The following is a 16,698-nucleotide window of genomic DNA, read 5'->3' on the forward strand; positions in this document are numbered from 1 at the left end:
GGGTGATAAAGCTGACTTGAGTGTATTGTGTAAGAAATAGACATTGTAGTTCCAGGATTGATCAAAAGTCCAACAGAACTTATGTACTAATGAATACTGACCCATGAGTGATGCTAGTTTTGTGATCAGAAATACTATTTCTTAACAACTCAATTCGAAATTTTCCTGATTTTCAACAGTGTTTTTCCATTTCTCAGTCGCCACAACGGCAGACAGCACCAGTACAGATCCAATCAGTGATAAAGCATCTGGGTTGGTGCCCCAGATAGACACATCTGCTATCAGTGCCAGAACCACTTGCAATGATATCATGTATACCGCAGTACCATCCCGTTCTGAGGTCAGTCCGGCTGTAAGAAAGTACTCCTAAGAAATTATTGGTATGATACAAAGTAGATTCGGGAGCACCTACCATAAGCGAACCGGTGATGCCTATTAGTAGAAGGATAATCCATTGTAAAGTGCTAAGATCCCAACGATACTCCATACCTGGTATCACGGCGAAACAGACGCTGCTCAGAACCAGGACGCCTGTGGCAAAGCAATTTGTTACGGCTAAAGGGTGGACTCTTTCACCAATAGCTGAGATCATGGAGTATGCTATCTGCCTCGATCCATTAGTAGAGAGACATATAGCTTCCGGTACAAGCAAAATTTACCATTCCACCAAGGACACCCATGATTGAGAATGCGAAACCAGTACCTGAGACTGCATGCCGATATTCACTGTCATGGTAAAGATGATCAAAAATGAAGTCCGGTTTGGTGATAAGTCCAACACCGAGTAAACACATCATTACCGAACTGAGACGAACCAAATCAATTCTTCTACAGATCAGAAATCCAGCCCCCAGAGGTGCGAGAAGATTTAAAACTGTTGCGTCACCTAGAGTTAGATATGAAAGAGAATCTTAAAGAGTTAGTTTGTATGGACTCCTGACAGTATGTAGACTTACAGTAAAATCCGAATGAACCACAGATTCCGCCAACTACTCGTAACACCAAAAGGTACCTGAGGTTATAGCTTCCAAGTGGAAGCTCGCGCGAATACCACGTCCTGAGGCAAAGACTGTTTAAACTTAGAGTGACAAACATGCGGACCTGAAGAATTTGCTGAGGGTCTATATCGCCAGTCGTTTCCAGGAATTTGGCCAAGGTGTGAACGATGACAGCGAAAACTTGTGATACGAAAACCAGTAATGAGCCTTTACTGATCATGTTGAATGTCCTGCAGGGGCTCTAAAAAGCGAAGATAGGAAGGCGAAGGTAGACGTGCTAGGAGGAAGATGATGTAACTTGCACTTTTCTAAATCATATTGTACAGATATAATGACGTTAGAGAGCATATCCATGTCACATGATTTCGGTTGAGTATCAATGATGGCAAGCTAATCGTACCATCTGGATTTGAACAGCGCAAAACTAGAATGACCGCTGCATTGGAAATACGACCAAGAAACAAAATCTGTTCCATATAATTACATGGTATGTCACTGATCAATCACACACTGGAACATTCGGCTCATGTACACATGATCAACATGTACCAAACAAACGTGCCAGGTACCACCGCAGAACAAAGCGAGTTGATGAGATAATCGTAGATAAGTCCCATGACCGAGATGCGGCAAGAACCGGGAGTTCGTGCGCCAAAGCGAGTCATTGTGTGTGCCACGGTGGCGGTAATTACTTATTTGTGAATCGCTTCATGGTCATCACGTAGCCCATTTATGCCCAGGTCCTTCGCAAAGATGCTCGCTGAGCAACCATCATCATTTTGTGTAATTTTGATCCAGTCGAAAAAGTCATGTGGTTACTTCAGACGCCAATGTGCAACATGATGAGGCGGAAGTAAGTATGTTTTCTCGCCAATAATGTTGCCGAATCCGCCTACACTATTCTATTTATAGTAGTCTTTAAACGGGCACATGCTCCTTCAAACACTACATATTCCACGTTTCCGAATTAGGAATGTCTCCTTACCTTGTTCCAATTTAGAATCAAGATTTCCTTTATAGTGGCTAGGCAATCAGTAGTTCTAAAGTAATACTTACGCTGTGGAGTTGTAATGAAGTTGCAATGCACCGACTTCCGTTTCTATGACTGTTGTTTTCCGGCCAGAGTTTTCGCGTCACACCGTAGAATGTGCACTATATAAAGGGTGAAATGAACGTCATTTTACACGTGATTTTTAGTTCTCGTGGAATTGCCGTTGTCCTGCATATTTAAATGTACAAGTAATTGCAAGGATCGCACTAGATCTTGATTTGCCAAAGGCCGCGTGGATGTCGCGAGACCGAAAGCTTGACATTTCCAGAAATCTGAAGCAGCATCTTGTCTATATACCGAGCTTTGTGCAAGCCGTCGATCCAAGCTGAAAGTTTTCCATTTATACCACGAATCAGCTTGACGTTGCTTTGCGTCCCATCATCTTCGCATTAGTTTTGCAGCATTTTATATTTATCGTCATGAGCACTTGTGCAAGCTGATTCTCGTTATTGCACAGTACAACAATGCCTGATTACGCATATTTCTGGGATCGACTGCTGTCGAACCAGTTGCATCGACAGGTAATGGATGATGAATTCAGACATAGCGAGTCACATCTGCTATCAAAAGAAGATCATGATGAGAGCGCTCAGACAACGCTTCGAAGGCACGAGAAATCAAGATTTCCAATCTTGACAATATCGATCGTCTTCATCTGGACGATTGTTGTGTATTCCGTAGGATTTGCATCCGCACAACCATGGCGTGCGGGTAAATGGGGCTCTTTTGAGAGAGGATTTTCGGAAGAGCGAGTTATTAGTATGTCACTGAAACTGCGTCGCCTGTAACAACTTGCTGACGAAATTATCTCACAGCTCCGTCTCACGTTTTCGAACTTACACAAACGGTCTTTACCGGGGGTGTTGATTTCACACCAGATGGCGAAGAGGTTCTAGGCCCATCTAGATACGTTGGCGAACCATCTCCAGAGATCGATGCAGCGTGGGATGCGATCATTGGGGGCGAGTCTCACTACTTCTCGGTATCCGAAGACGAAGCCGTCAAACTTTGGGGCAAAGACTTCGAAAGGTATAGGGACAGAATTAGAGGAGGCTGGACAGGAACGTGAGCTCGACGAATCCAATTCCGAGAATATCTTTTTGGGATTCTAACCTGTTCCTAGATTGGACTTGTTCCATTGCTTGCATTGTTTAAACCAATTAAGAAAGGCTCTAAGGCGAGATATTTATCCCGAAGAGAAATATCGTGGTACAGTACACCAATGTAAGCATTGGCGAACCCCACAATATACACTTCCATGAACTGACCTTACAATCAGTACATTGTATTGATCACTTGCGACAAGTGATACAATGCCAAGCAACATCCGTCATTTCTCCAAGTGAATGGCATGACCGGCGTGGGCAGTATATCAATCCAAAGCAGCTACACACGTGCAGAAACTTTGAAAAGCTGCACGAGTTCTCGAAAGCACGATACAATGGTACTATCGCAGTGCCACGAAGCGAACGAATTCCATTGCATCCCCAAGTGTCCTCTCCATGAATTACGGCGTAGAATTGGATTGGAATAAGGTTAGGACTTGGAAAGACTAATAGAGATTGTTATTGTATCTTGCACAAGTAAACGACTGCTTAATTGGAGCATTTAACAATATAGAGAAGGTTTGATGATTAAGAGTAAAGTTATATCTTCTGCTGATAAGCTTGAGCTATTTACAGATATGATGCATTTTCTTCCTTTCCAATCACTACTACCCTTCCCAACAAGTTTGTCGCTTTGGTTTAACGTGTATGGGTGTCCCAGTCTTTGATTGTAGCTGGTACAAAGTGTGCGACGAAAGGTCAGGTGTCAGTAGCTTTTGACAATGTGCGATGTGTGCTTGACTTCTTGAGATCGAGTCAAGGACCCTTACAGCTGACTTTTGTGCCTTCATTTGCAACTTCCAAAGATAGCTGTGTTGATATGTGTCAGCCTACCATATCAAATCAACGGAGTTTGTATACTTACATGCAGTGTTGATAATGATACGTCCCATGTGTGAAAAGAATATCAAATTCTCCCTTTTTAACCTCTGCTTCGGGAACCTCTTCCCCCCCCTGATTCAATGTCCAATACGTGAAGTTGTTGGCTCTTAGAAAGCTTTCGGATAATTCTTCGTCATAGCATGGTCGCGGCATCCAAGAAGACATCATGATGTCGTAAACGCAGTCGTTAGCTTTGGCTTCTTCTACTGACCAGCCACAGTGCCCTCTTTCGATCAAAGCGAATGGAGATGTGCTTCTCTCATTTTGGTTCCAGATGAACAAAGATATCCAAGTCAATGTTGTGATTAGGGTTGTTATCTGCAGGTACAAAGACCATCGTGTTCTTGCTTGTATCTTTTTCTGAAGTCCGAGTGTTCGATGTTCTAGGAGTGTGGAGGATTCGGATTGTTCGCTATCGCAAGATCTTCCCATGAGCGGCTTTTCCAAGTCATCGTTTAGATTCATGTTGCGCATATGCTGTGTTCGAAAGATCAGAGAGATATCGCTTGTAGCCTAGGAATGGGCGTATTTGTACCTTGTGCCTTGTCGCAATGGAAATCCCTAAGCAGTGCCCCACACACTCATGCACATGCTCGTATTCCGTGAATTAGATTGCGAAACAATGTCCACACTATTAAATCAGACTCTCGTAGTTGTACGAATGGTAACGTTTACAATAAACCTCATCACTGATCTCACGCTCTACATTCCTGCTGCTGCCATGAACTTCTTACGTAGGCCGAAATACAAATCTGTCCAGCAGAGCGACGACAATGTTTCGGATGTATTATTGGACCAACCACCCCGAACATCCAACATCTTGTATTTAGGGTGGATTCTCGCCTGCGCCTTCGCCTTCAGCACTGCATTCCTCCTAGTCCAGCTGTTCAAAATAAAGTCAGCTTCTCAAGAAGTCACTTTACAACATGGTTCTTTCAACAAAGGGTTTTCAACAGAGTTTGGTCCTGCGAAGCCGTACATCCACGAGAAACAGTCTATGTTTTGGGGAGGCCCAAGGTGGTACGATAATGGAACTGGCTATCATGTCAACAATCCTGCCGAGCCCACCTACGCCGGCCCACCAAACGAAGATATTGATGCAGCATGGGAGGATTTGCTTCGAGGTCGATACTTTACGATCACTGAAGCAGAGGCCGTACAGACATTTGGAAACCCCCACGGACTCTATTTACACCCCGATGGCGTAGGCTACTTGACTGGCCTTGACGTCTTTCATGCTCTTCACTGTGTGGAACAGCTGAGGAGAGCTCTTGATCGAAACCACTACTTCAACAATCGGACAAAACTAGCATATCCCGATAGAGGTCATCGAGATCATTGTATTGATCACATTAGGCAACAACTAATGTGTCATGCCGACCTCACTCCTATACCGGTCATTTGGTACGAAGGTCATAGGAGAAGCTTTGTGCAGTCAGATGTGGTACATACCTGCAGAGACTGGGATTCTGTCAGGCAATTCGTCGCTAGTAGACCTGCATGACCGATGGACTAGTGGGAACAGGGATATCCACGGCAAATGCAAATTGACTTGAATAACCCTTTTCAAGTGCATTATTCAAGCATTATATACATGAAGTCTATACAGATATTCGTATTTTACAATCAAACAGTTATCACTGTAGAAATCTGCTTTCATGTTAGGTATCGTTTCTAGACTTGATTACCCTTCAATGCTGGACTCCAAAATGGTTACTGGTTTCACTCATTCCATGATGAGTGAATCCGAAGTATGCAACAAATCCTTTCTTATCCAAATGTTGAAATTAAGAGGGGTAGCCTATAGTATTTCATTGAGCAAGCGTTTCAGTAATGATAATGCAGAGACGGACCTTGCGAAAATGGTAATTTCAGAATCATGAGAATATCTCTTGTAATCACATAAGGAGTGGAGTATATGAACAGGCTGTAGCAAGGCTTTGTTATACTTTTCAAAGATGCCAGTATCGACAAAGAAGGCATTACAGCGCATGTTAGCAGCCCCTAGGAGATACAAGAGTAGCACGACAGAAAAGGCTAATGTTTTTGCAAGAAGACAATGTTCAGTGAGGCATGAATTGCAATTCATAGAGATAGGGCAGCGTCCTCAATCTAAGGTACAAAACGATCAAACTACCAGCGCTCACCAACATTGCGCCTGGCTAATCAATTTCTAGAAGACGAATTGGGAAACCAGTCTTTCTACAGAAATCCAACTAAAAAAGCGTCAGTGAACAATCTAAGACTTTCACATGACAAGGCCGCTCACTATTTACTTAGTCTGTCGATTTTCATCTCTTGGTCGGAAATACATTACTCAGTAACCTGCAGTCGATAAGTCAGCTGTACGGTAAGTCTAATCGGGAGGATAAGAATTACCACAGGGGAACAGTCGGCATCCGAGCCCTCCCGGCAAGGGTAGCAGCATCGGTCAACGCTGCAACAAGGAGTCTCGCCACATCCGTTGGGGCAATCATCACGAGTAGCGAGGTTGAGGAAAGTGGGGCCGGCAGCTCCAAGGGCAGCGAAGATGGCAAGAAGAGCGATGGAGAACTTCATTTTGAAATGGAGGTTGATTGGCGCGTTAGGTAGTGTAAGAAGAGTAGGACTGTTGTTGTGGATGTGGTTGTGACTGGTTGATCAACAATCTGGAGACTCTTCAAGTCATACTTATACGACCTAGGAGGATTAATTGTTCATTCGAGTGCATGGGTTTTGTTGGTGAAATTCTTTCAGAGGGCAACTTCTACCTCAAAGACCCTACAATACAAGCGGAGTCTCTTCAGCAGTACGTAATGCTGTCTTTTGCCTAGCTGTGTGTACTGTTATTTCGAAAGAAGATTAAGGGCGCGTTGATCACCGCCTCTGTTTCCTAGCTGCTAAACGTAAGCGGGTAATTACTTGAACTCCGTCTGAGAAACGAAAGCGGAAACGGCGTCATGGTCGAACAATAAAGGTTTCCAGTCCCAAACGGCAGTAGTTTTGGTTAGCTCTGTTATACTAACATAGGACCTGTATAGTACTGATACTATATTTTCTCCATGTTGCTGCTAGTTCTGGAGACGAAGCTTGCTACTTCTTCCTATGTGACCACAAAACGGGGCTCCAACTGATTACCCCCTCTGTTTCGGATCTTAATCGAGATAGACCCAGCTGCAACGCTAGCCTGCCCTTCCTTATCAACGCTCCAAACCTAAAACAAGAAACAATACGGAAACGGAGAACGGAGAAGTGAACAGGCCCGAAATTCCCGGGTAAACCTGTGAAGTTTCAATCTTCCAACTAGATAAAACTCTCAATCTGAAGATACAAGTGTATATGCTTTTCCCAGTAGTGAGGAATCGTTTCTTTACGAATCCTTGAAAATATACCAAATACTATGTAATTCATAGAATTGTAGCTTACTTACATCCTAGCTATCGTCATGGCTGTGTATTTTATTCAATAGGATATAGATGCTCACATAGATTTCTCGTATCAGAATCTTACAAATCTATCGCAATTGATGAAGATTTTGATCTATGTTGTGACCAGTTGACCCTGATACCATTTTCGGGGTGATGATTTGCTCGCTTTAACAGTTCAATATGCCTACAACGCGATAATCATTCGAGAGGACAACTCTAGTACAGGACCCGGCTGGAAGGAGATGAATGTTTTCTCATTGCGAATCCCAGTAGGGTACATCCAGAACATAGTCTGCTTGGCATAAAGGAACCTACACGCTTCTCCCTGCGTGGGCTGGCTATTCTTCGGCTATTCTTCATATGACACCCATTGCATATCTCTTTGGAATTCCCAATCCCAGTTACGTCCACAAAAAAACCATAATCGTAAGCACTCTTTCACTCGTCTGTTCTCGTTGATTATATTGTCCCTCCTTTCTTCTCATTGATACCAACACACTGCACCAGATGGACCAAACTGCCTCGCTCCTGAGAGACGATGACCTTGCCCATGCCTCTCCTTCTCATTCTCTGGACCTCAGCGACAATGACGACAACGACCCTTACCCACATGCCTACGACCAAGAAAAGTCCAACTCCACAGCCGCACACCGCATTATACAACAACGACAATACCGCGCCATAGCCATTAGCCTTCTCACATTACTTACCTGCTTCACAATTGGCAGTATTATCAGCACGCTCTCCATGAATGTGTCCGGCCCCGCAGAGTCGCCGACATCAACCAGCATGGGTGAATGCGGGCGCACACCGGAGCAATGCGCAAAAAACGGATGCATCTTTGACCTCATGATGTCCGGCTGGGTGCACCCACCATGCTATGATGAAGAGCTGTCCAATCAATTCCTGCGCGAAAACAACTTTGCATTCTTCCACGACCGTGCTGGGACGCAGCCACTTAGTGAGGCTGAGGCAAGGTTAGGATTGTATCGCACGATATACACAAATGGTACATTTCATTACCAGCACTGCACGTATCTGTGGGCAAAGCAACTGCGCGCACGGCTGAAGAAGCCGTATGTTTTGGACTCGGATTCTCGTTCGGTGGAGCATGTTCAGCACTGTTTGCATCGTGTGGGCGCGCCAAATGCTACGCAAGTTGTGTTGCAGACAGGGACAACTTTGCATGCTGGAAGGTGGCAACTAGATTGTATAATTGGTGAGAGAGAGGTGCATACTAGGCATTAGTTGGTATGTTTGTTTTGGCTCGCTCTCATGCGTGCTTCAGCTGCATGTTTTCGTTGTTATTGTTGTCGGGTTCAGCGGGTGCAGCACCGTAGACTCCAGACTGTTGACCCAGTATGTGTATCATTGAAACATTTTGTACTATTGTTGTAGCCCACTTGCACTATGTATCAGATGTTCGCCTCGATGTTTCCTAACGTGTATCTACCTAATTGAACAATCTTAAGCGATATTCTTGGACGCACTTAGTCAACGCGATGGTTGTTATAAGTGAATTGTCAAACTTTAAGCTGCCTAAACCTACAGAAAGATACGGAAGCGGTGGAGTAGAAGGATCAGCTATTATGGTTAAGTCTCCACTGATAGTCTAATTGTGTATCAAAAGCTCCTTCCCGTATCATACGACGAAGTTCACTGCAGAACTGAAAGGCTAAACCTGGACCATCCAGTTAATTTCAATACTCTTAACAACGGTAATAACCAATTCCTCTTACACTGAAGAAGTGGCAAGGATATAGGAGACTCATCCAAATTCGTGAGTGAATGCGGCTTCACCTCAGCGTGCGGCATTTTACAAAATCTGCCATTACTGGCATGTTCTACCAGGAGGTGGCTCATCCCATGCACATGACCCCAACGCACTGATCACCGCCCTCTATTCTCTCAATAAAGGGTGTGCATATATAAAGTGAATACACCTCCTGTTAGATATCTCACTCTTCAGCATCATTTTCTACCTAAACAAAGGAAATTCTCAACAACAACAAAAACGACCGCTATCATGAAGTTCCAAATTCTTTCACTACTCTCTGTACTTCTTGCCGTTGCTGCAGCTTCTCCGGCAGCCCTTCCTGGAGGTGACCCACACTGTATTGGCGAGTCTTGTTGTGGCGTGGGTGGAGAAGTTGCACCCGGCCCCCAGGCAAGTATTCTAATTATATCTCTCTTATGTTGATTCAGTACCACTTTCATGGTCCGAACAGTGTTAATTATCTTCTATAGTGTTCCAACTGTGTCTGCGTCGAAGGAGGGAATTAGCTTTCAATAGGAAGGAAAAAGAGCTGGACTTACAGTATCTACTACTTGTCATACAGCATTCTCTGTATATGAGAAATAAAGACTTAGCTTATAGTGAATATCAAGTCGAGAATTTCTCAATCTCAACAAAAAAAAACCTAAATCTATTGCTTACTGTCTTGAGATTCGGGAAAATTTATGTACTTATCAACTAACAACCTTTTGAATCATTTCTTCGCTTCCGCGGAATTCACCGAATGCCGGGTCAGAGTTGATTATACGGAAAGACATAAGAATATCATCTTTTCTTGCATCTGGATTGAGAACGCTCCGTTCGATTGCGCCTGAAAAACGCTCGTGAATGATGAGAACAATTTATTTCCAGGAAACGCTATGGCCGCTATACATAGCTAGGATAAAATTATCACCACACTTCGCGTTTTCTGTCTTAGAAGGAAGAACATGAGCTCTTGCAATGTCAGAGAGGTGGACTTGTGCCGTCATGCAAGGGATGTTCGACAAAATTCCTCGCGCTGTCAACATCACTCCATGATTAGATCCACGTTGATGTGCATATACCGTATCTTCAGCCGAGTTCTACAGCTCGTTGGCTCCCTGGACGTAGCCTAGCAGTATGTGCACCACACCGAATTGAGTCTTTTTGGTTTTGATGAATTTAAATGCCGCATAGTATGCTATAGCCTTCGAGTATTGGTATGCACTACCCGCCTTCTTCGCTGTCTCAGCGTCTGGCAATGGGATGATATCTAGGGTTGAAATTGACGAGATGAGTCCGGTACAGAGCTATCTTTAATTTACGAACAGTTGAACCGGGGCGTGCATATTCAGTTATGCCACAGGTAGAAGTGACAACAATTCGTTTCACCCTGGTTCGTTGGCTGCAGTGGTAAACAAATTCAAGGTGCCCCTCCTAGCCAGAGCATAAAACTGACTTTGCCAACCACAATAACTTCCTTAGATCCAACTAGTTCTGGAGGAGAGCCTACTCTTGAGGCTAACTTACACCTCCACTAAGTTTCAGTGGGATAGATGCGACAATATGGACAGCACCGCTTAGGCCCTCGATAACCTCTTCCAGTGCATCACGCTTTTGCATGTCTACAATAAGCACAAAATCAACGCCCTCTAGATATCTCTAGAGAGTTGCTGTATACTTAAATTTATAGACTTGCTCTTGTAGACGATGGATCGACAAGCCGGATCTATCGTGGGAGGTACGCACTTTTGGGCATTGTCATATGCACGCCACCATGACTGGAAGGATCATTGTAAACGAGCACATAACATTCCACTTACCCAATATGGTACTTAGTCACGTACTCCTAACACAATCGAGTTTAATGACAGTTCTTCCGATCACCGCGTATCTTGTGAATGAGTTTGCGATTGATAATACCATTGGTTCGAAAGAGATCAATCTAGATGTTTAAACCGGAGGCATGTCTGATTAAAGCCCTGCTCAGAACGAAGATCATAGATTTTGATGCGGTCTCTCAACTACATCGCCTCCATGCCTTCAAAGTGCGTATGTTAAATGCTAGTTGAGGCTTCTGACTTGTGGCTGAAGGTTCCCGAAATTCCTATGCGTAGTGTTGAAAACACCGTAACCGACCTCCACAATGCATCCTTGATATCAAACGACGTTGAGGATGATTCGGATCTGTGCGGTAGACAAATCGCAACTTATCTCGTCTTTGAACATGAACAAACTATTGATAGCACCAAGTTTATGTTAGTACGTGTAGTCTGGTATGCCTTTGGGCCGAATAACGAATTTGTAGTTCCTCTATTTGTTAGACGGCCTTGAACACATGTATCACTGAAAAGCCTTTGGACCTTGTACTGGAAGTCTACAATGGTCTATCCGAGCATCGCCGAGTACCTCCATATGGCTGCTTGTAGACGTGATGGTCTTTTTCATATGCGGCTGCAGCTTGCTAAGCCAGAGAGCACCGTGAGTCACCCCTCGCACGTGGACTAGGATAGTATTGATCTTCTTTTTAATTATTTTGCCCAGGTCCGCGACGACTACAGGGGACTTTGCTGTGTGGAATACGAAAAACGGCTGACTTGACTTTTTCTTTTATCTCTATTTGCTGTGTAGTGTATCAGATCGATTATCTCAGAAAAGAATGGCAGGCCACACCCTAACCTGCCGGAATCGGGTATCGAATAAAAACAGAAATCCCGACGAAGGGAATTTTTCCCATCCTCTGATCTAACTGTTTGACTTGCTTCCAGAGTGCAAAAGATGAAGTACTTGGGATTCCTTGGCTGAGCCCCCGTCCTAATCAAAAACTTCTTGAACATGCAAAGGAACAGATATTTGATCTAACCCACGCTTCTGGCGTAATAGATGCGACGCGATCTTATTTGTGGGCCCTGGAAGATAGGATCGACGACGAGATTAAGAAGTTGGAGATTGCATCTGGGGATTCCAATCATATGCTGCATCTACTTATTGAAAGGCTGAGTGGCGATTGGTCGCTGGATTTGAATGCTATGAGCCATCTCTGAATGGATTAAACCTATCTTCAGGGCCTTCCTGAGCTATTTCTACGAATTCTTTACTTTCTGTTTTATAAGTGCCGAAGGGTTATTATGCTGCAATTCTATGTAGGAACCAACGCAATACTTCTACATCACCTAGAGAAATCCTTTTCATGTGTTTAACCTCCCTGCCAATTCTCTGCACCTAAATGTCGTGTTGCTTTGTCCTGGTGTGCGCGGTTAAATTGGCCAGATACCGTAGTTGCTTTCAATATCTCAGTTGCTGATCCAAGGCTGTTCGTAGACTACTGAACATGCACACCTCATACTGAGTCCATGAAGTCACCATCCATGCGACGTTTTGATTTCCAAAAATTAACGTGGCAGCCTGTTGAATTTATGAGCCTTGGTGCAATTGTCATTAGTGCAAAAACACCACGATGCAGTTGCAATCCAGTTATAATTTGATGATGTGAGCGTTCCACTGCTGTTTGATTTTGCGCGTTATGATTGGGCAAGCCGATGGCCACAAACAAGAAGGGGCAATAAAACGTTCCACATCCTAGAGGACTATTGACGCGGATCACTGGAGGACTGGCGGCCGCACCTTGTTCAGGGCGATAGTGCAAATAACCAGTCTCGGTCCTCCAACCCTCTCACACACATCTTCAGAACTTGTATCTGCACTGCCTTGACTCTATGTCGTCCATCAGCTTCGTTACTGCCAAAGTTATAGACCGATGATTGAGCGCACCCACTCAGTACTCAACATGAGATCGACGAATTCGGTATAGCGTCACTTAGCATCACGTGCTCGATCGCCTTCTATTATCAAATTCTGTAAGTACTCTTTGATTGTGCTATACAATGAACTGTCGATGCACAACATTGTCTAACTCTTCCTCAAAGGCAAAACATCCTACTCGCAAACACACCAATACACCAATATCCTAAACTCCTTCGCTCGACGAAATCAGATACGATCGAACGCGATGTCTCGACACCGGGAAGAAGGGTCGTCAAGCTGCCTGTTAGGCCTGGTCCGCTGGAATGGCGACTTCTGGTTCGACTAATTGGCCAGCTGTAATACCATCGCCGCTTATAAAAATACCAGTACCGGCCTCGCCCTGGCCGTTAGCGTTCAGCTCGTTGCGTCTGTTGCGCTCGCGCTGCGGCTCGGTAGCAGCAGCAGCCATTTCATAAGGTGATGATGGCTGGTGGATGACGTTCATCTCGTGGTCATTGGGTGCGCCTGGTGCGGTCGGTGCAGCCGGCACGCTGGGTGTGGCATGACCTAGTACGGAGTTAGTCCAGGTTCCCGCTTTGTCAACGGACTATGGGTTATTGATGGCTACACAAGATCAAAGTTAGGAGACTGACTGCCAAAGACTCACCTGCCTGCCTAGCATCACGGAACCATATCGTATCGACACACATGAAGACAGTCGCAACACCACCTATCACCCCTACAGCCCCGACAAGATATATCCACCATTGAGCCTCGCCTTGAGTAGCCTGGATGTAGGTACCCGCTGGCATCATCCCGGTTTCGTTTCCTGAGCCAATGCCCTGGCCAGTGCCTAGAAGCGTGCGTATCAGCTGCTACCCTGTGGTACGGCGAGACATCTTCACACCACGGCCCTCGTCGGACTACATGGAGTGTGGAACAAGGCTCTTACTGTTGTGGATGAAGATGCTGTGCGAGATAGCTGGCATGCTGGGCTCTGCTAATGCGTTAGATTTGTGTAGTTCTCCATAAGTCTTAGAAATCTTAGCCTGTCCTCACGAGGAGTGTCATGCTACCTTCTCCGGTAGATATGGCAAAGGAAATCTGGCACGACATAGACGGTCCCACCAAAACTTACCGTCTTATACCTGTGATGTGGCATCCTGCAATAATGTTTTCAAGCGTCACGACGCTTGGCTTAAAAATTATCAGAAACATCATCCCGAACTGGCCACACCCCTACTCCAAAGGCCATCAAACAGAGTTTTAGACCAGTATAGCTACTGCCCAAATGGTATTGGTCAAAATCGTGGCCTGTACCATGATTTCACTCCAGCCATGCCCTTCCTTGAATTTTCGAGCTGGGCAACAGACATGACATCGAAATCCACACAGGATGAGGCCGAAATTGCTGTTTTCGACACAGAGTTATCAACATCGGCTGTCATTCCAAGTAAGCCATACGCTGGAAGCACGGGTAAGATAGATGACCGCCTACTATGTTCCCACTGCGAGGCAACATTTGGAAGGCGTGGCGAACTCAAAAGGCATATGCGCAAGCACTACCTGCGAAAATTCGATTGTGGGGTTCCTGGATGTTCAAAAGATTTTTACCGAATAGACAAGCTCAGGGATCATGTGCGCCAAGCACACAAAGGGAATATTATTGAAGACGAGGGATTATTAAAATTCGAAGGCTGTAAAAAACTCCCAGACGCACAGAATGTCTATTACTGCACGGCGCCTGGCTGTGAATCTCGCAAATCCAAACTAAGGGCAGACTTACTCCGGCACCAGCATACCCACACAGCTAAAATTGACCGACCGTACAGATGCTCAAGATGTGAACAGTCTTTCCTTTATCCAAAAGGTCTTAAGCGGCATGAGGCAACACATCTAAATAGTGAAAGTGAAGATAAGGCATTGATTTACTGTGAGGTTCACTCATGTCCGTATGGGCCTGATGGGAAGGGTTTCTCGCGAAGAGATATTTTAATGAGGCACATGAGACATTACCATCCATTATTAGTAGAGACTTCAAAGGATTAATAGTATTCAATGTACCATCGTGCGACTACATAAGCTCACCGACATGATTGACGACGGTATGAGAATGCTGGGCTTCCTTTCCGCAGCCTGGGGCATGATATGGGAGTATCTGTAATTCAACTCTATACATAAGTCCACATCCCGCCAACGGAACGCCCTTCTCATGACCTCCCGCTATGACGAGCTCATTGAAATACTCCATCATTTCTGCATAAGCCCCGACATCTCGCTCAACCACGCCCACGATATCTTCATGCGCGTTGAGCTGACCCTCATGCACTTCCATATGTCACTAGAAGATGTACAACTCCTCACTTGCACACAAGGTCCCGAGGAAACCCAGCGTGTCGTCCCGTCCCTGCAGAACTGAGTGAAATCGCTAGCCGCCCGGCAAACGGTCTGGCACGTCAGCCTTGCTGTCTCAGTCCATAGCCTTTTATCGAAAACCTAAGCCTGTACTCCACCCACGCCCTGGACACTACCGGCTGATGAAGTCCCGCCGCGTGGCTCGACGAGGCGGAATCTAACGACGTCCAGCGCTTCATCCAGCCTGACCGTGGCACTCCAGTGCTCAAGGGCATCTCCGGAGGCTAAAGCTGCGCAATCTAGACACAGCCGGCGTTTTTGGATGCCCCGGGCCGTGCCATGGATATCATGATTACCGTTTTCCGGCTCAATTTCAAGGACTAGGAGATGCCGAGGTTGGTCAAGAATCTGGTCCTGTCAATGAGTGGGTTGCAGAGTGCGGTGAGGAAGGTGATGGGTGAGGATGGACGAGTTGGAGGGTAGTTTAGATGATATACTATGCCAACACTTTTTTAGCTATATATTGTCGCGCGAGTGCACATCTCAGGGCCGCACTCGCGCAACGCCGATAGCCCTAACTGTTAGAAAATAGGGTTGATATTGATCCGGGATAGGGGCAACAATAACGATAGTAGTCAGTTAATCTATATTCACCGTAGAAGAACAACTAATAAGCTTAAGCAGTGTTCGTTAGGACTACAGCTAAAATACTAATTTAGATATTGTGGCACGATATGGGATCGAGCTCAAAAGATCAAGGGGCGACCCCTAATGGACCTGGGTAGAGGTAAAGCTGAGATTTAATCATTGAAATAGAATTGATTTCTAGTCTATCTACTCTGAAAGAAACTTGCGATATACACCCACAATCTAGTCACGTGATACTACATCAAAAATATAATTGAGGGGGCCTGATTCCCTATAAGAGACGCGGAATGATGGTGTCGTAATTCTCAGTAGCAGCAGGATATATTGGGTATAAACAGATATCGTGTAGTGAGTACGATCAGTATGCAACCGGACTCATGAATGTAAGCATGGGGAAGAAGTTGAGGATTGGGTGAGCTTGTATTGTAAAAGCCATAGAAAATTTATGTAGGTGAGTAACTATAAACAGCACTGGTCCCAAATAGATATCGCCCCATCACTAAACTGTGACAAGAAGGCTAGGGATCAGATATCACATCGAAAAGGCCATCAGTCCAGTGCAAAACCCTCAAATGCCGAGTTGCAATTTAGCCTCAGAAAATGCCCCAAAGGACCTCGCAATATGTCAGCAAAGGTCTTCGCATGACCAACTATAATCATGCCGCCAGTCGTTTCCCAAGGTAATGAAACGGCAACCGGCATATCCTTCAGGATATCGAAAGACCAATTAAGAACTGTATATTACCCACGA

At 45.1% G+C, this 16,698-nt stretch overlaps 9 protein-coding genes across 9 annotated transcripts; 6 read left to right on the forward strand and 3 right to left on the reverse strand.

Moving 5' to 3' along the window:
* Positions 1 to 141: 141 nt before the first annotated feature.
* Positions 142 to 1,218, reverse strand: COCVIDRAFT_20283 (hypothetical protein; the record flags this gene model as incomplete). The annotated part of the gene is made up of 4 exons (XM_014695966.1): positions 142 to 366; positions 413 to 604; positions 660 to 886; positions 957 to 1,218. 4 exons carry the CDS (start codon positions 1,216 to 1,218, stop codon positions 142 to 144), a joined length of 906 nt encoding a protein of 301 aa, XP_014551452.1.
* Positions 1,219 to 2,573: 1,355 nt separating this feature from the next.
* On the forward strand, positions 2,574 to 3,555 carry COCVIDRAFT_112862 (hypothetical protein; the record flags this gene model as incomplete). The annotated part of the gene is made up of 4 exons (XM_014695979.1): positions 2,574 to 2,808; positions 2,865 to 3,114; positions 3,173 to 3,273; positions 3,329 to 3,555. The coding sequence occupies 4 exons, from the start codon at positions 2,574 to 2,576 to the stop codon at positions 3,553 to 3,555; spliced, it is 813 nt and encodes a 270-aa protein (XP_014551465.1).
* A 208-nt stretch (positions 3,556 to 3,763) lies between these two features.
* On the reverse strand, positions 3,764 to 4,502 carry COCVIDRAFT_112845 (hypothetical protein; the record flags this gene model as incomplete). Its single annotated transcript, XM_014695980.1, has 2 exons — positions 3,764 to 3,965; positions 4,021 to 4,502. The coding sequence occupies 2 exons, from the start codon at positions 4,500 to 4,502 to the stop codon at positions 3,764 to 3,766; spliced, it is 684 nt and encodes a 227-aa protein (XP_014551466.1).
* Positions 4,503 to 4,758: 256 nt separating this feature from the next.
* On the forward strand, positions 4,759 to 5,541 carry COCVIDRAFT_112827 (hypothetical protein; the record flags this gene model as incomplete). The annotated part of the gene is made up of 1 exon (XM_014695981.1): positions 4,759 to 5,541. The coding sequence occupies one exon, from the start codon at positions 4,759 to 4,761 to the stop codon at positions 5,539 to 5,541; it is 783 nt and encodes a 260-aa protein (XP_014551467.1).
* Positions 5,542 to 5,995: 454 nt separating this feature from the next.
* On the forward strand, positions 5,996 to 6,629 carry COCVIDRAFT_20286 (hypothetical protein; the record flags this gene model as incomplete). The annotated part of the gene is made up of 4 exons (XM_014695967.1): positions 5,996 to 6,154; positions 6,215 to 6,263; positions 6,369 to 6,387; positions 6,422 to 6,629. The coding sequence occupies 4 exons, from the start codon at positions 5,996 to 5,998 to the stop codon at positions 6,627 to 6,629; spliced, it is 435 nt and encodes a 144-aa protein (XP_014551453.1).
* Positions 6,630 to 8,230: 1,601 nt separating this feature from the next.
* Positions 8,231 to 8,659, forward strand: COCVIDRAFT_46009 (hypothetical protein; the record flags this gene model as incomplete). Its single annotated transcript, XM_014695982.1, has 1 exon — positions 8,231 to 8,659. A coding segment is annotated over one exon (429 nt), but the record flags the coding sequence as incomplete, so codon positions are not given.
* Positions 8,660 to 11,237: 2,578 nt separating this feature from the next.
* On the forward strand, positions 11,238 to 12,244 carry COCVIDRAFT_20288 (hypothetical protein; the record flags this gene model as incomplete). The annotated part of the gene is made up of 4 exons (XM_014695968.1): positions 11,238 to 11,252; positions 11,295 to 11,462; positions 11,577 to 11,681; positions 11,969 to 12,244. 4 exons carry the CDS (start codon positions 11,238 to 11,240, stop codon positions 12,242 to 12,244), a joined length of 564 nt encoding a protein of 187 aa, XP_014551454.1.
* Positions 12,245 to 13,248: 1,004 nt separating this feature from the next.
* COCVIDRAFT_20289 (hypothetical protein) lies at positions 13,249 to 13,933 on the reverse strand (the record flags this gene model as incomplete). The annotated part of the gene is made up of 3 exons (XM_014695969.1): positions 13,249 to 13,511; positions 13,612 to 13,797; positions 13,897 to 13,933. The coding sequence occupies 3 exons, from the start codon at positions 13,931 to 13,933 to the stop codon at positions 13,249 to 13,251; spliced, it is 486 nt and encodes a 161-aa protein (XP_014551455.1).
* A 562-nt stretch (positions 13,934 to 14,495) lies between these two features.
* Positions 14,496 to 14,993, forward strand: COCVIDRAFT_112826 (hypothetical protein; the record flags this gene model as incomplete). Its single annotated transcript, XM_014695983.1, has 1 exon — positions 14,496 to 14,993. One exon carries the CDS (start codon positions 14,496 to 14,498, stop codon positions 14,991 to 14,993), a length of 498 nt encoding a protein of 165 aa, XP_014551469.1.
* Positions 14,994 to 16,698: the final 1,705 nt, after the last annotated feature.

The sequence above is a fragment of the Bipolaris victoriae genome (assembly GCF_000527765.1).
Source record: "Bipolaris victoriae FI3 unplaced genomic scaffold scaffold_138, whole genome shotgun sequence".
Lineage (NCBI taxonomy): Eukaryota > Fungi > Ascomycota > Dothideomycetes > Pleosporales > Pleosporaceae > Bipolaris > Bipolaris victoriae.